This window comes from Tenrec ecaudatus, chromosome 3 (genome assembly GCF_050624435.1).
Source record: "Tenrec ecaudatus isolate mTenEca1 chromosome 3, mTenEca1.hap1, whole genome shotgun sequence".
NCBI classification, from domain to species: domain Eukaryota; kingdom Metazoa; phylum Chordata; class Mammalia; order Afrosoricida; family Tenrecidae; genus Tenrec; species Tenrec ecaudatus.
In genome coordinates this window covers 198,290,614-198,307,577 of record NC_134532.1, presented here as the reverse complement: position 1 = coordinate 198,307,577, position 16,964 = coordinate 198,290,614, and the positions used below count along the sequence as shown (strand labels likewise).

The 16,964-nt window shown below is 49.0% G+C and overlaps 1 protein-coding gene across 2 annotated transcripts in view; it reads right to left on the bottom strand.

Annotated features, from left to right (window-relative positions):
- Window positions 1–16,964, bottom strand: part of CCDC149 (coiled-coil domain containing 149) — a 115,118-nt gene that overhangs the window by 33,266 nt on the left and 64,888 nt on the right. For both annotated transcript variants that reach the window (XM_075544475.1, XM_075544476.1), the window contains exons 6-9: window positions 16,659–16,831; window positions 15,628–15,700; window positions 12,858–12,942; window positions 4,037–4,181 (exon numbers count right to left, since the gene is read on the bottom strand). In XM_075544475.1, the coding sequence (XP_075400590.1) occupies window positions 4,037–4,181; window positions 12,858–12,942; window positions 15,628–15,700; window positions 16,659–16,831 (476 nt within the window). The remainder of the gene's footprint in view (window positions 1–4,036; window positions 4,182–12,857; window positions 12,943–15,627; window positions 15,701–16,658; window positions 16,832–16,964) is intronic.

The following is a 16,964-nucleotide window of genomic DNA, read 5'->3' as shown; positions in this document are numbered from 1 at the left end:
TCCACTTCAGTAAGTGTGACATCCTTCTCCAGCAAATGGTCTCTCCTGACAACAGGTCCAAAGTACACAAGCACCCCTGTGGAATTCAGGAACACCTATGAGGGGGTGGCTATTGAAGAAGTAGAGAGGGGGGCTCCTTGTTCTCAGAGAGTCTGGGTGCTTGGGGTTCGCCAGGGAAGCAGCAGCTGAGGAAAGGCTTCAAAGGAGGGTCAAGCACCTGAAGGTTTGGGGTGAAGCGGCAGAGTCAGAGGCAAGGGGGTAGTGAGTTAAGAGGGGAAATTGATGGTGGCTGAGAGGCCAGTGGCCAGAGCATTGGCTTGAGGTTGGGGGGTGGGAGTGGGGAGGGCATGGATTTTGAGAGGAGGAATTGGGAGGCACATGCTGAGGAACCTCTGTTTTCTCGGTGAAGAAGGAGCTGAGCTGAGAGAGTCTTGGTGTAGAAGGAGCAGATTTAGGATTTAGATCAAGATTTAGCCAATGAGGCCTCTGTGTGGGCACGGCCTTCTCCTGAGGATTCTGGGAACTCTGGTAATTCCTCCTCACTCCCTTGGAGACTCTGTACTGAGAAGGCTCACTCCCTGTGAGAAGCCACATGAAGCCGCCCTGAGGTAGTCAGTTTCAGAGCTGAAGGAACCAGGTGGAGACCCCTGTCAGCACAGTGCTGACAACGGCTCTGGATCCACAAGACTTCCCACCCACTGGCCTGTGATCTTCCTGCACTCGGAGTCACTGTATGTACGTTGTGAGTCTGAAGAGGACTTTATCAATTGGTGTCAGCCATATGGGCTAATATGGGCCTAATGGACTTGACTGGCCTGGCCTGGGATGTTTTCTCAATATTCAATTGCTCTTGTTTATTAACCTCTTTCCTATATACATGAGTATCTATGAATTTGGCACTGTGAAACAGCCCTGAAGAGGCTCATGGGAAACACCATTGGCTGCTGGGAAGTACAGCCAGATGGTCCATAGGAGCGAGGATGGGAGGGAGACCGCTATGCACAGACTTGGAAAATGTCATCAGGAGGGACCGGTAATGAAGAAAACCCCTGAACAAGTCCCACCCATTGCCATGGGGTCAATGCCGACTCACAGCGACCCTATAGGGCATGGTAGACCTGCCCCTGTGGCTTCCCGAGACTAACTCTTTCAGGAGTAAAATGCCCCGTCTTTCTCCCTCAAAGCCGCCGGTAGTTTTGAACTGCTGACCTTGCCGTTAGCAGCCCAATGCATAACCAGGATGCCACCAGGGCTCCTCACGACTAGGGTAAAGACGGGATCAGAGAAGAAGGATGGATTGAGACTGTGGATCCAACAATGGGCTCAAACGCAGGAGCCACTGTGAGGATGGCGCGGGACCGGGCAGTGTTTCGCTCTGTTGTGCGTAGGGTCACCATGAGCAAGAACCCCCTTCCTGAACAACAACAACAACGCTAAGGTCTGGGTGGCACAAACAGTTATATGTTTAGCTATTAGGCACAAGGTTGGTGGTTCGAACCCACCCAGAGGCATCTCTGCCCCTCGGCTTCTGAAAGGACACACAGCCTGGACACCGAGAGCACGCACGGGGCCACTGTGAGCCACAGCCGGCTGGACAAGCAGCAGACAGCAACTATCCAGCAAGCCCGGCAGCTTGCCCTGCTCCGAGGAAAGTGCCAGTTTCTTCTCCCTCTCCTCGGTAGGCTCTGTATTTTGGCATCTTGTGTCATTTCTTGCTTAAGATTTCATTTTTAAATAGCTTTAACACTTCCCCTGTGCATAAATGACCCTTGTCCGCCCCGGCTGGTCTCCCTTCACGCCCTCCTGCATTCCTTTAGACATTTCGCCATCTCCCGGGAGAGCAAGTGACCCTTCAGTCCTGCCTCCTCGGGTCTCTATTTGGGGGTTACAACACTTCCCGTCATTTTCCAGTTGCCTCTGCCCCCGTGCCTCCGCCTTCCCCAGGGCCCTGGCCCCTGGCCGCCCCCTTCCTCCCTGTAAGCGCAGCTTCTCAGCCCCAGCCTGGTCCACCTGCACATCCCTTTTGGCACCAGGAGGACGCCCTGTGAGGGGGACTGGATGGGTCATTTGCAGGTCCCCGGGACAGATGAACCTATGGGTTCCTTGATGAAACATGATCGAGAAAGTCCAGAGGGCGGCATCAGACCTGTCTACTGTGAGCGGGCCTGTGGGGTAAAGGAGCTCATTTCGCCCTAAGGAAGGTGGGATATAAACGCTGGACTCACTGGGGTGCTGGGGCCCAGGGCTTCCAGGCCAAACCGGAGGATCTGAGTTGGTGAGCGGGTGTTGACCAGATCTGAAAAACCTCAGCGGGAGGTCATCAGCCAGCCCCTCACTCAGCGAGCTGACTCCCATCATCAACAAGAGGAGAACTGCCTCTGTGGGCTTCACAGACTGTAAGGCTTGATGGGAGTAGAAAGTCTCGTCTTTCTCATACGGACCGGCTGCTGGTATCAAACCACTGACCTTGTAGTTAGCAGCCCAATGCATAAAGCACTGTGCCACCAGGGCTCCTGGCAGCTGGTCTCCAGTGGCGTGATCTTGCCCATCGCACACCCACACGTCATCCCTGGCTGTCCTGTCGACCCCAAAGGACACAGAACTGTTCCACAGGGTGTGTGAGGCTGTGGATCTTTACGGAACCAGTCCGCCTCATCTTTCTCCCGCAGAGTGACTGGTGGGTCTGAACCACTGACTTCTCAGTTAGCAGCCAGTGCTTAAGGCACGGCCAACATTGTTCCTTTACCATGCAGGGCTGGCTCCCAAAAGGGTCCCAGGAAGATCAGAAAAGAGAGGGGGCTGTGTGTGGATGCCTGAGCCTGCCATGGCACCCAGAAGGTGGGAACCAGGCTGGAATCTGTGACCAGCAGGCTGGTAAAGTGGGGTGTCATGTGGACTCCCCAAACATGTGGCTGGCTCTGTCCTTCTAACTCCTAGGCTCTGACTGGGCTCCGGATGGTGAGGCTCAGGGAGGCAGGGAGGGCCACAGGGTGCTGGCAATGTGGTGGATAAGTGGCTGTGTCTGGGCGGATCTACCTCCACTTCTGGGGGCCGGTTACGTGCTGGCCCTGATCTCCTGGGGCCCTTCGAGCTGAGGGACCTGTGCGACTGTAAGGTTTGTTGCTGTGACTTATTTCAGTCACCCTTCTCTCTGAATCCTTTCTGTTTGCCTCTTGTTACCTTTAACTCCGACTTTAACTTGCTGGATTTCATGCAACGTAGCCCTGGGGGCGCCGTGAATTACGAGTTAGGCTGCTAAACAACAAGGTCAGCAGTTCAAACCCACGAGCCACTTTATGGGCAAAAGACGAGGCTTTCTGCCCCCATAGAGAGATGCAACCTCAGAAGCCCACAGAGGCCATTCTAGCCTGTCCTGTAGTGTTGCTGAGTCTGAACGGACTTGGGGCAGTAGGTTTGGCTTTGTAAGATTGTGTCAAGAGGCTCAAAGGAACCAAAGGCGACGTAGGGTTTCAGTCCCTGCTCCTTTCCGTCATTGCTTCTGACCCGGATGAGCCCAGGCGGCTGTCTCATAAGCCGGTGCTTGGGTATTTCCTGTGACTGCAGTCCCTCAAAGTCATGCTGTGAGGTGAACTTGGCCCTGGGGGTGGGGGACAGCTCCCTATGGGGCCCTACAGAGAAGTGGGGTGGTGCCTTTGGACTGGGCTGTGGACTATGTGTGGCCAGAGCAAGCGTTTACTAAATAACAGCCGGCAGGACTCGTGGCACTGGTTCCAGCCGATGCCGCAGGTGCTGCTGGGACACACCGCTCCTGTCCTTCCTTTGAGTGGCCTTAGCCACCTCGTGGCCTCGCTGCGAGATGTCAATAACCGGCACATGCAACGTGAACTGGAAGGATAGAAGCTCCTTCGAAGAAAGGCCTGGGATCGGCTCTGAAAACTCAACCACGGTCATCCTACGGAGCCCAGGTCCACAGCAAGCCTCACGGGGTGGCCAGGAGGTGGAGCTGGTCTTGGAGCTCTGTGGGAGCCGGTTTTGGTGTCCTCACCCCGCCCCAGCCCGCGGGCCCGCCACCTACTTGTTGGTCTGCCTCTGGTGCTGGATGACCATGTTCTTCTCGTGGATGGTCTCCAGCAGGGCCGTCGCCAGAGACTTCAGGTCTGCGATGGACTGTGGGGTGGCCGGGAGGCTGCACCCGTGCTCCTCAGAGAGCAGATCCTGGACTGGGGGGAGGAGACAGAATTCACACTTCAGGCTCAAGTTCTTGTGGGATACAAACCAATGCCAACTTCCCCTGAACCGGAGGCTGCTGCCCCCAGCTTCTCAGTGCTGAGGAGGTGGGGGACAGGGGCATTAAAGAGTCCACCAGAAGCGGCAAAAGCAGAACAGAATCAAATTCAGGGAGGGAAGGAAGAGAAAGGAGTGTGTCTCATGAACTCTGATCAACCTTGTTCAAAAGAGTCAGAGTCTCTCGCACGTGTGAATCCAAGTCTGAGAAACCTGACACAGGGGCTGCTACGGGCTGACATAGAGCAGCCCCGGGGGTTATAAGTTGGGCTGGTAGCCACAAAGCCAGCAGTTGGAAACCCCCAGCTGCCCGCTGGAGAGAGACGAGGCTGTCTCCTCTCGTAGAGTTACAGATGAGGAACCCACCGGGGTTGTACTGCCCTGTCCTATACGGTCGCTGTGAGTCGGAATTGACTTGATAGCAAAGGGTTGAGTCGGAATCCACGTCAGAGACTATTCGTCACAATCATACGAACTCATCTGAGATAGAAAATGAAGGCAGAAGAAACCTGGGCATTGTTACTCAGGCTCATTTTCTGCACGAAAGCAATTGAGGCGCAGGTGGGGTAATAGCGTTCGCCGGAAGTCACACAACCATGCACGTGACAGTGACGGAGAGGAGCCACTTGGCTTCATATCACGGCGTTTCCTGATGTGGAACCCCTGGTGGGTGGCAAGGTGACCGAGGGGGATCGTTAAAAACATTTGTATTTTAATAGAGATATGTTCATTGACGACAGTTTAAAAATGAATAAATATACCGTATATACTCGTGTATAAGCAGAGTTTTTCAGCACATTTTTTGGATATTTTGTTTAACATAATTAAAAGTGAATCTATACAAACAATGACTAGAAATAATCATACTTTCCAACAAATACTGTATTGGGAGAATTTTTACAACCAATATTCAAAAAACACTCAAATACAATGAAAATTGCATAAAGTTTCTGTCTGATTTCCTATCAAAATGCACATGCAATAATTTATCTGTAGTTTTAAAAATGGTACAAATAGACAAATCAACAAGAATTTAATCTAAATCTTCTTCAGATTAGTTAAATTTCCTTTCAATGTATAAAACAGGATCCTTTCATCCATTGACTTATAAAACATTATATTTTCAACTCAACAACCAAATACAGAAAAATCTCAAAACCCACCCATGCTCATTAGTAACAAATAAGATAAGAGGTATTTGAAATTCTTTGCAATGTAAAAGGCCTGCCTTTAAAAGACCTGTCCTCCAAACTAAACTCATTGCTGTCTGATCAATTCCACCCCCTGGCTGCTGTGACAGAGGGTTGGCTCCAGGACTGTCTGTTATCTTTACGGGAGCTCCCTTCCTTCCCCCAAGAGCAGGGGGGGGGGGCGAGGAAGGCGGGGGGCGGGGGGGCGGGGGAAGGACGGAGAGGGGTGTAGACTGGAACCACAAGCCTTTTGATTGGCAGCCAAGCACTTAATAGCTGGGCCACCAGGTCTCCTTGACCTTAAAATAAAATCTATAAACCATTATCAGCATTTTTCATGCAGTGTTTGTGGTACAATCAGGTGCCTCGGCTGATATCTGGGTTGGCTGATACTCGAGTATATATGGTAAAAAATTATGTAACAGATTATAAACGTCTAAATGTGGTGAGAGGTCATTTTACACAAAGACTGCTTCTGGTTGCTTGGGATTTCACAAACTTCCAAACCACACCCACGGTCAAATTCTGACCAGAAGCAACCTCCACAGCTCAGGGCAATGGACGGACTCAGACTCCTGTGAATCAGCCCACCCGCTCCACCGGAGGGGAGCTTGTTTACCAACTGCCATTCCACTGTGCCTGTCTCTGAAGGTCACACATCCTTCTACCTCTTTTCTGGTTTCAGCAGTGGTAGCTTTAAAAAGAAATGTTTTCCGCCGCTTAGGCCGCGTGGATTCTTGCGTGAGTGAGGCACGTCTCATGTGTAAAAAAACAAAAACAAAGTAAAAAGAAATGTTTCTGATTTGTCTCCATCACACACACACACACACACACACACGAATTTTCCTTTAAAGAAGAGATTCACAGCTTTGAGGGGAACAAATGTTTCCTGGTGTTTCTATACTAAAAACCAAACCCACTGCCCTCAGGCTGATGCCAACTGACAGCAGCAGGCCCAGGGGTTCCTGAACAGGACAGCACTTGAGGGTTTCCTGGCGGCCATCTTTGGAGAAACTGATGACCAGACCTTTCTTCCGTGGAGCTGCTTTAGGTTAGCAGATGACTGCAAACCAGTTGTGCTACCCAGAGACCTTATTTGTGTGTTTACAGACAAACTCGAAACTCACTGCCATCCGGCTGAGTCTGACTCAGGGTGACCCCATGAGACAGGGTAAACTGCCCCTCTCTGTTTCTGAGACTGTAACCCTTCACAGGAGTAGAAAGTCCTGTCTTTTCCCTGTGGTGTACCTGGTGATTTCGAACTGTTGACCTTGTAGTTAGCAGTCAACAGTCACATGATATCCAAATTTAAATGTGAGGGGTTTATACTGTCTTATTTGTCTAGTACGAGCCCATGTACTGATCATCTTTGGATCCTTGCTTGTTGATTTTGTTAGATGCTGTCAATTCCATTTCAATTCCCAACAACCCCCTGTGACAGAGGAGAACTGTTGGGGCTGTTTAACTGCTCCTGAGAAGAAAGACGAGGCTTTCTGTGTCTGTAAAGACTTAAAACCTTGGAAACCCACAGGGGCAGTTTGTTCTGTTCTATAGGGTCTCTATGAGTTGAGTCAATTCCATACTGGGAGTTTTGGATGCTTGGTTTATCACCCCCTTCAAAGAGCTCTGGTGGCAGTGTCAGGCGAGCGTGGGTCTGCTAACCACAAGGTGGACAGTTCAAACCCACCAGCAGTTCATCTGGGAAAAGATGAGGTTGCTTCTACTGGAAATATTTACAAAACCCCATGAACTCTGTAAAGCAGTGGTTCTCAACCTTCCTAATGCCGTGACCCTTTAAAACTGTCCCTCATGTTGTGGTGACCCCCACCCATAAAATTCTTTTCTTTTTTAAATCTCCACCCCCATAAAATTATTTTCGTTGCTACTTCATAACTGTAATTTTGCTACTGCTATGAATCGGGCGGCCCTGTGAAAGGGTTGTTCATCCCCCAAAAGGGTCGTGACCCACAGGTTGAGAACCGCTGCTATAAAGGCTCATGATATTTTCAATATTCTTCGCCAACAGCATAATATAGAGGCATTCATTCTTCTTTGGTCTTCCTTATTCATTAGCCAGCTTTCACAGGAGGGTGATGTGATTGAAAATACTTGGTGTAGAAGCATCTTAGATCTCGAGTAACGGCTCATTAACACATTAAAGAGGTCTTCGAGAGAGATTTGCCCAGTGCAATGCATCCTTTGAGGTCTTGACTGCTACTTGTGTGGACAGTGATTGTGGATCCAAGTAACGTGAAATCCTTGACAGCTTCAATTTCTTCGGTGTGTATCATGAGGTTGCTTATTGGCCCACTTGTGAGGGGTTTTGTTGCTTTACGATGAGGTGTGATCCAAACTATCACCTTTGATCTTTACCAGTAAGAGTTTCAAATCCTCTTCAATTGCAACAATGGATAGGTTATCCAGATGTTACAAGTTGTTAATGAGTCTTCCTCCAATCCTCAAGTCATGCTCTCATTCAGGAAGTCCAACTTTGGGGATTATTTGTTCAGCATAGATTGGGTACAAACAGTGACAGGATAAAGCCCTGGCCTATAGCTTTTCCGATTCCGAAAACTACAGGGCTTCTTCGTCTGCTCCAACTATTGTCTCTTGGTCCACGCACACGTTCTCCTAGAGTATCATTAACCACTCTAGAACTTTCGTTCTTGACAATATTACTCACAGTCACTATGGCTCACACAGCTGAGTGTCTTTGCATTGTCAACAGGCAAAGGTCAACACCGTTCCTGTTCTCTCTGCTCTGGCCCCGGTGCATCAGTAAATGAATGGTATGCCTCATTCTGACAGCCTCTTCTGAACCACCTTAACTTTGTGGCAGCTCTTTGATACACTACCACAACTGTTTCTCCAGCAAAGTTTTACTTTTGTGTGATATTAATGATATTGTTTGCCCAGTTAGCTGTCTTCCAAATTTCTTGGCATACGCAGGAGGGCACTTACAGGTTGCATGTTTTTGTTGTTAACACTATCGTTGGTATTCCATCACTTCCTGAAGCCTTGTTTCCACCAATGCCTTCAACACAGCTTGGCATTCTTCCTTCCGTATCTTCAGTTCTCTAGCATATCCTACTTCCTGAAACAGTTGAATAGCAATCCATGTGTTTTGGTAGAGTGACTTTGCATATTCCTTCCACCTTCTTTACGCTTGTGCATCATTCCACATTTCGCCAATATAATCCTTCAGTATTGCAACTCAAGATGAATCTTCATCAGTTCTTTCCGCTTGAGAAATGCTAAGAATGCTCTTATGTTCGGGTTTTCTGTTTCCATGTTTTCACATTTCACTAAAATACTTTAATTTGTCTTCTAGAGCTGCCCTTTGAACTCTGTTCACATCGTTTACTTCATCGTTTCTGCCACTTGCCTTAGAGGCTCTACATTCAAGAGCAAGTTTCACAGTCATTTCTGGCATCTCTTTTGCCTTACATTCATCCAGTCTTTGGTCATTAGTGTTCAAAGCATCAAGTCTACTCTTGACATGCTCTCAAAATTCAGGTGGAATAGACTCAAGATCTTATTTTGGCCCTCATAGACCTTTATAATTTTTGCTTCAGCTTCAACTTGAATTTGAATATGAGAAACTGATGGTCTGATCTACGGTTGTTTTTGTTTTAATTGAGAACACTCAGCTTCTCTATCATTTCATCCCACAGAAGTAGTTGACTTGATTCCTGTGTATTTCATTTGGCAAGATCCACTAGATGCCATTGGTCTGAAAATATCTTATCATCTGACCTCCAGCGTCATTTCTTCTTTTTTATTTATAAAAACTTTATTAGGGGCTCATACAACTCTTATCACAATCCATGCATACATCAATTGTATAAAGCACATCTGTACATTCTTTGCCCTCATCATTTTCAAAGCGTTTACTCTCCACTTAAGCCCTTTGCATCAAGTCCTCTTTTTTTCCCCTCACTCCCCACTCCCGACTCCCTCATGCGCCCTTAATCATTTATAAAGTATTATTTTGTCATATATTGCCCTGTCCAACGTCTCCCTTCACCCCCCTTTTCTATTGTCTGTCCCCCAGGGAGGAGGTCACATGTAGATCCTTGTAATCAGTTCCCTCTTTCCAACCCACTCACCCTCTACCCTCCCAGTATCGCCCCTCACAGCCCTGGTCCTGAAGGTATCATCCGCCCAGATTCCCTGTGCCTCCAGCTCCTATCCTCCAGTGTCATTTCTATCATCAACACCACATTACCCAACTGCCATCTTTCTTTTTTTGTTTCTAACATTCACATTCCAATCACCAGTAATTCTCAGTACATATTTATTGTATGGTTGGTCCATTTCACACTGCAGAAGGTGGTAAAATATCTTAAATTTCTACATTAGTGGCTGGAATGTACATTTGAATAAGAGTCATATTAATTGATGTTCATTGCAGGTATATATCTATTATCCATATCATTGACATTGGTATACTTCAAGACAGATCTTGAGATGTTATTTTTGATGACAATGGTGATACGATTTCTCTTCAATTTGTTATGGTCAGCATAGTAGATGGTAGGATTGTCTGAAGGGAGAAGAGCCTGGCAATGTATTTGCATGCAATTTATTTAATTACTGCTAAACACAACTGGATGAATATATAACATCATGATGAATGGAGAAACGATTGGATTTATCAAGGTTTTCATCTTGCTTGGATCCACAATCAATACAGCCAAGAGATCAAAAGCATTGCATTGGGTGAATCTTCTACGCAAGCCCTCTTTAAAGTATTGAAAAGCAAAGATATCATTTTGAGGACTATGGTTCACGTAACATGCGCTAGTTATATAATCTAGTGTCAACTTGAGACTATTAAGAGTGAAGGGGTGGAGTCTAGCGTGTCAATCAGGTTGCAATTTGATGACCTCATTCTGGAAGTGCAATGGAGATAAATAGCTAACTGGAGGCCAGAAACGCACGCTCTCATTGTCTTCCTGCTGACAAGCCACATGGAGCTATGCTGATGGCAGCTAGAGCCTTGGAGCTGGAGGAGCCACATGGAGACCCACACTAGTGCTGAGATGCTTCCACCATCACTGGATCCACAAGACTTTCCACCTATTGGCCTGTGATCTTCCTGAATTCAGCATCATTGCATTGCTGCATGAGTCTAAAGAGGAATTTATGGACTAGTATCAACATATGGGGTAACATCAGACTTATGTACTTGTACTGGACTATGCTGGAATGTTTTCTTAATGTACAATGCTATTTGATATAAAGTTCTCTCTTACACATATATAAGTGTCTCTGGATTTGTTTCTCTAGTCTACCCGAACTAACACATAACACGAGCCATGCTATTTTCAATTGCCTCATACTCATATGAAAATTGTACACTGAATAGGAAAAATTGAAGAAGAATCGGTGCATTTGAATTCTGGTGCTGGGGAAGAATATTGAAAGTATCCCAGACTACCAAAAGAACCAACAAATCGTCTTGGAAGTGGTAAAGTCAGAATGCTCCTCGGAAGCAAAGATAGTGTGGTTTTGTCTTATGTGCTTTGGACACGTTGTCAGGAGAGAGCAGTTCCTAGAAAAGTATGCATGCTTGGTAGAATAGAGGCACAACACAAAATAAGGCCCTGGACAGGATGGACTGACACCGTGGCCATGGCAATGGGCTCAGGTGTAGGAACAACTGTGAGGATGGCATTGGACCGGGTGGTGTTTCATTGTACATAGGGTGGCTGTGAGTTGCAACTGACAACTGGAGGACAACTAACAACAACAACACATTTATGTTGCTTCCAATTATTCATATTATAAGGAAGCCATGAAGAACCTGTACTTGCATCTCGCTGGTTCAAAGCTTTGCATGCCAGGCTGTCAAATTCTGATCCTCAGATGTTAGGTCCGATTTACCACTGTCCCCTCATTCACCACACGGATGAAAGAAAACACGGGATGCTCAACATTCCAAAGCGCTTTGTTAAGCCTGGCATCTGGAACTAAACTGCTACAAAAGGGGAGCACTGTGACTTTCTCGTAGCAAACAGTTCCAGTGCACCCTTTCCCAGTGAGCTGAGTGGAGAAAAGGCAGTGGTTGGGAAAGTGCCCCGGTTGCTGGGTGGGCTGGAGACTTCCGCTTTCATCATCAGCATTTTGTACCAGCCACTCCCACGCCAATGAAGACCGCCGCGTGCTTGCCACTGGTCAGCAGGGCCAACGACCCCCAGAGTGGGCCCGCTGAGCACGTGCCCAACTCCAGGCTCGTGTTTAGAAGGGTGCTCCGAATATTAAGTGTCAAAAATGAGCTCTCTGCTATTTATTCCCCTGGCCTGCTCCTGGAAGATCATTATTTTTCATTGGGATCGACAAGGAGGAGGAACAAAATTGCAATCAATAAAAGCTCCTTCAAGAAAAGGCACGCAGTCCGTGATTAAAAAGGACGGCAGCAGCTCGGGGACCTTTCTATTCTGAGCGTAGAGGCCAGGAGAAGGAGAAGCTGGGAGAGGTGAAACCCATCCCACAGGCGATTAGAGAAGGGGCGCCGTTCCTGGCAGGGGATCACAGTGTGGGGGTGAGGGGACACCCCAATGTCAGCTAGTCATCACAACACCCTCCTCTGCAGCATTCTAACAGCGGGGTCCTAGAAGCACCAGCACCTGGGAATCTTTAAAGGAAATTCATATTCCATGGTTCCTCCTCAGACCCAGAAATGGTAATTCCTTAAAAAGAACAGTAAAACTTCCCTCATTAGAGTATTGAGAAAGAAGCAAGGACGTTGCTTTGAGGACTACGGTGCACCTGACTCAAGACATGGTATTTCCAATCACCTCATATGCAAGTGACAGCTGGCCATTGCATACGGAAGAGCAGATGCATTTGAACGGTTGTGCTGGAGAAGACTAGTGAAAAAACCGTGGACTGCAAGAGGGCAAAGCAGCCTGTCTCCGAAGAAATGCGGTCAGAGTGCTCCTCAGAGGCGAGGATGGTGAGACTTGATCTGACATACGCTGGACATGTCAGCAGAGACTCGTCCCTTGGCAGGACATCATGCTTGGTAGAGGGAGCGCAAACATGACGGCGGCCCTTCAGGGGGTGGACCGACACCGTGGCTGCAACACAGGGCTCAAGCATAGGAACCACTGTGAGGAAGGCGCAGGACTGGGTCATGTTTCATTCTGTCCGGCATAGAGTCGCTAACGGTCAGAAGCCGTTAATGGTCAGTGGCATCTACCAGAATCAGCACCTTCGGGGTGGGGCCCGAGCTCCAGTGTTTTCAGCAGCCCTCCAGGCAACTCCAAAGTGGACGGGGTTAAGGAAGGAACACTCGACAGATGCCTTTGTTTCCCCATCACAAAACAAGTGGGCCAGACAAGACGGCGCCCGCAGGGATGTACACTCCCAGAACTCTCCACCAGGCGCAGTTCCTCCCAGCAAAGGAAGTCCTACCTTGCTTTGCAGACAAGACCCCCGTCAGAGCGCTGCTGTTGGATTTGCCCTGGCTCTTTGAGTTTTTCCGTCGCTCAAGAGCATTCTAGAGTGGCATTCGGGGGGAAAAAGAAAAGACAGAAAGCCCACGTCAGGAAATTGAAGAATGACCCAATACCTAGGTACAACAGTTGTATCCTCCCGCCTCCCACACAAACCCCCCTGGAAACCCCCAAAGGCTGGCCTGATATTGGGAAGTCTGAGTCTCGGAGTAAGGATTATGCCCACGATCAGCGAGCGAGGCAGCACAGGGCTGGGCAATGTCAGACAGGAGGTCACTGTGCGTTGGCGCCATGTCAATGGCACCTAACAAGAACAATACATTGTGGTGGACTTTATGGTTCCAACACAGAGTTCAAAGTTGGCTGTGGCAGCATGCTATCAATTGATCCCAGCCTGCCGACACAAGGTACTTAGTGCGTATTTGTTAGAGTAAGTTTAATCTGAAGCAGAAACAGCCTCATATGTGAAGGCACCAATTATGGAGACCTCTTTCCAACAGACCTTGCAATGGAGACTAGGTTTGTTCTCACGTGATGGTTCATCCCGATAGATAAGGCTGGTGGTATCAGCAAGGTGCTGTGGCCCTGGTGGTATAGAGATTACACAATGGGCTGTGAGCCACATGGTTGGCAGTTCAAAACCACCAACAGCTCCACCGGGAGAGAGACTGGGCTTTCCACTTCCATAAACAGTTACAGTCTCATAAACCCACAGTGGGGGGTGTCGATATAATTCAGCATTGACTCCAGGGCAGTGAGTTTGGTGACTGAATATCAAAGAGCCAGGATCGATTAGTGCTGTTTGCCATGGACACAAGATTGGAGGAAGTGCCTCTGAGGCCCCAGTCTGTCGTCCTTAGAGCAGATCCTCACATTAAAATTGATACGTAGTAAGAGGCATTGATTGGCACACACAGGGACACCTCATTTTATCGGGCTTCACGTTCCTGTGCTGTGCAGGTAACGGCATTTGTTTTTTTTGACAAATTGAAGGTTCGTGGTAGACGGCGTTCAGCATGTGTCGCCCCAGGTGCTCACTTCTTGTTTATGTATCACGTCATGATAACGCTTGCAGTGTTTCACACACTTTCATCTTGCTGTTGACACTCACTGGACCAAAGTATCAGATGAGCATAACTTGCACAGGCTCTGGGCTAGCAAAGAGCTCGTGACACCCTTTATTGCGGCCTTGGCCATATTGCGGAGCTCTGGAAGAGACCCGGCAGTACCTTGAGGTTCACCCAATGTAGCAGAACTGAGTCAAGGTTGTGAAATGAATGAATGCACACCTTTGAATATATATATATATAGACATACATGTTTGGGAACTGCCATGTCCTTGGGCTGCACAGGTCCATACAGGACCCCCATGACTGAGAAGGTGGCCCCACAACAGGGGAAGGAAGGTGGAATGTTGTTGTCTGAGAAAGGAACGCTAACATGAAAAGGCAGAGGGCTGAGAAGACTCCCGCAGGCTCCAGACGGCTGCCAATCTCCACCCTCAGGAAGAGAAATCAATCTATTTTCCAAGCAAAGAGACCCAGGAGAGTTTTCTAATTATAACACTTACAACAACATCTGGGGAAATCGGCATGATCAAAGGAACGAGGCTGGGTGACAATGGGGAGAGTGGGCGTGCTCTGGCCTTGCAGTGGGCGTGGCCACGAAGTCAGGTTGTGCCTGCCCAGTCTGGCACTTCCTCTCTCTGAGCCCAGGTTCTGATGGGTCTGAAGGGCAAGGAGCATTTGGGCTGGCCGTGCAGCAGAAAAGCCAGAGCTAACCCACCAACTCAATGCTATGGAGCCAATTCTAGCTCAGGTCCACCGTACAAGGCAGAGTAGAAATGGACCCCATAGAACAGAGTAACACTGGACATTATAGAACTGGACTTGATAGGTCAGAGAATTAGAACACATAGGAAAGAGTAGAACTGGAGCCCATAGGACAGAACAGAACTGGATCCTATAGGATGGAGTAGAATTGGACCCTATAGGACAGAATAGAACTGGACCCTGTAGGGCAGAGTATAATTGGGTTCTATAGGACTGAGTATTATTGGACCCTATAGGGCAGAGTAGAACTGCCCCTGTGTGTTTCTGAGTCTTTAAATCTTTATGGGAGCAGAACACTTTATCTTACTCCCTCGGAGATGCTGGTGTGTTTGAACCTCTGACCTTTTGGTCAGCACTTTGATAAGAAGTCCCACTACACTATCAAAGCTCCTTAAAAAAACTAGATAAAGAACCTTATTTCATAGGAAGTGAGGAACTGTGGTGGGATAGAGACTATGCACTGAGCTGCTAACCCCAAGGTCAGCAGTTCGAAACTACCAGCTGCTCCCCACCATCAAGTGGAGGCTTTCTACATCTGTTAAGAGTTACAGTCTCCGAAACCCACAGGGGCAGTTCTCCCCGGTCCTGTAGAGGCTCTGAGTCAGGATCAGCTTGGTGGCAGTGAGTTTGCTTGTTCTGAGGTTGCGCAGTGGGCCAATCCAGATTCTAGTTCCTTCCCTGGGCACTCCCAAAAGGCCTGGCCACCAGCTGCTGGGGTCTCTGTGCTGCTCTGAGCTTCAGATCCTCTGGTGTTGGCAGTGCTGACTCTTTGGGGGTGGAATGAGGGGGATGGGGGCCCACACGGAAATATCTCTGGCACATGAACGAGGATGAAAATAGCATGACATTTAGAAGCACAATAGTGAGTCACCGTCATTGTCCCCGCGGTTCTGCTACCTTGTATTTGGCAATGTTAGATTTCAGGAGGTTGGCTTCCTCGTGCAGTTGCTTCAGCCGCTCCTGCAGGTACCTAGGAGAGAACACAGAGCACCAGGGAGCCCTCGCAGGGGCACTGCAGCTCCACTCCGCCTCAGCCCAGCAGCTGGCTCAGCGGGAGGGAGAGAGGGTTCCGCTCCTATAAAGCCCAGAGCCCAGAAGTCCCTGCGGGTCAGTTCTGTGCTGCTGCAGGAGCTGCTCTGAGTTGGCATCAACTGGACGGCAGTCAACAAAGACAGGCCGTGTTTGAAGGCGACATAAAAGCAGGCATCCCAATGGAAAGGGGGAAGCAAGACTGCGAGTCTGCAGAGCCAGCTCTTAGATGAAATGCTTCCCTCTCACCGCCCAGCGAGGGAAGCAAAAAAGTCCAACCGGATGACCTATGCTCAGGAAGACCTGATCAAGGTTAAGCATGCCCAAGTCACAGAAATCCTGCTGCCCACCTCCGGCCCCCCAGTACACTTTAACCCCCTCTCTGCAGAGCTCTCCTAAGGGTTCCACCTAACTCTCTTTAAGATGATACCATCGGGAAGTAGAGCAGGAAGAGGCGACGCCATTAGACACAAACTCTGAGTTAGACACAAGCACGCCCTGAGTTAGATTCACGTGTGTGTGTGTGTGTGTGTGTGTGTGTGTGTGCAGACAGGTCTGTGTGTGAGGTTCTCTACAACTGAGAACCCACCACAGAGTGGACTCTGACATGCGGTGACCCCTGTGTGTCAACCTGGAAAGCTGCTCTCCAAGGGGTTTTCAGTGGCTGCTTGGAGAAGGCGCGAACCTCCAACCTTCTGGTTAACAGCTCAGTGCTTAGACCCCTGCGCCACTCAAGAGCATGCAATAAGTCTGCGGTGTCATTTTCTGAATTTGGGAAGGCGAGGCTTTCCTTGCCCTTGAATGTCATTTTCTCACTCGTACAGTGTTTCAAAAAGCTCCTGGCCCCAGGGATGGAAGGCCGGCAGCACATCCAGGCGCAGGGCCCGGTGGCCACTTGCCTGTTCTCCATGCACAGTGCGTCCACGTCGATGATGCGGTTCTCGTGGCCGCCCAGGATGTGGTTGAGCTCCTGGTTCAGCCTCTCCACCTTGTCCTGGTAGGAAGCCCGCTCTCCTTTCACGTCCTCTAGCTCGTCCACAGAGGCCTGCAAGTCATGCTCCAAGGATTCGATCTGAAACCAAAGGCCACCCCTCACTCACTTAAGAGCCCCTCCGGATGGGAGGCTTCGCGGGAGCCCTGCACGTGGTTGACTGAGCTTTCCAATGCCACCCGAGTGCCGAGTGCCATTAGACTGTGAAGCGCCA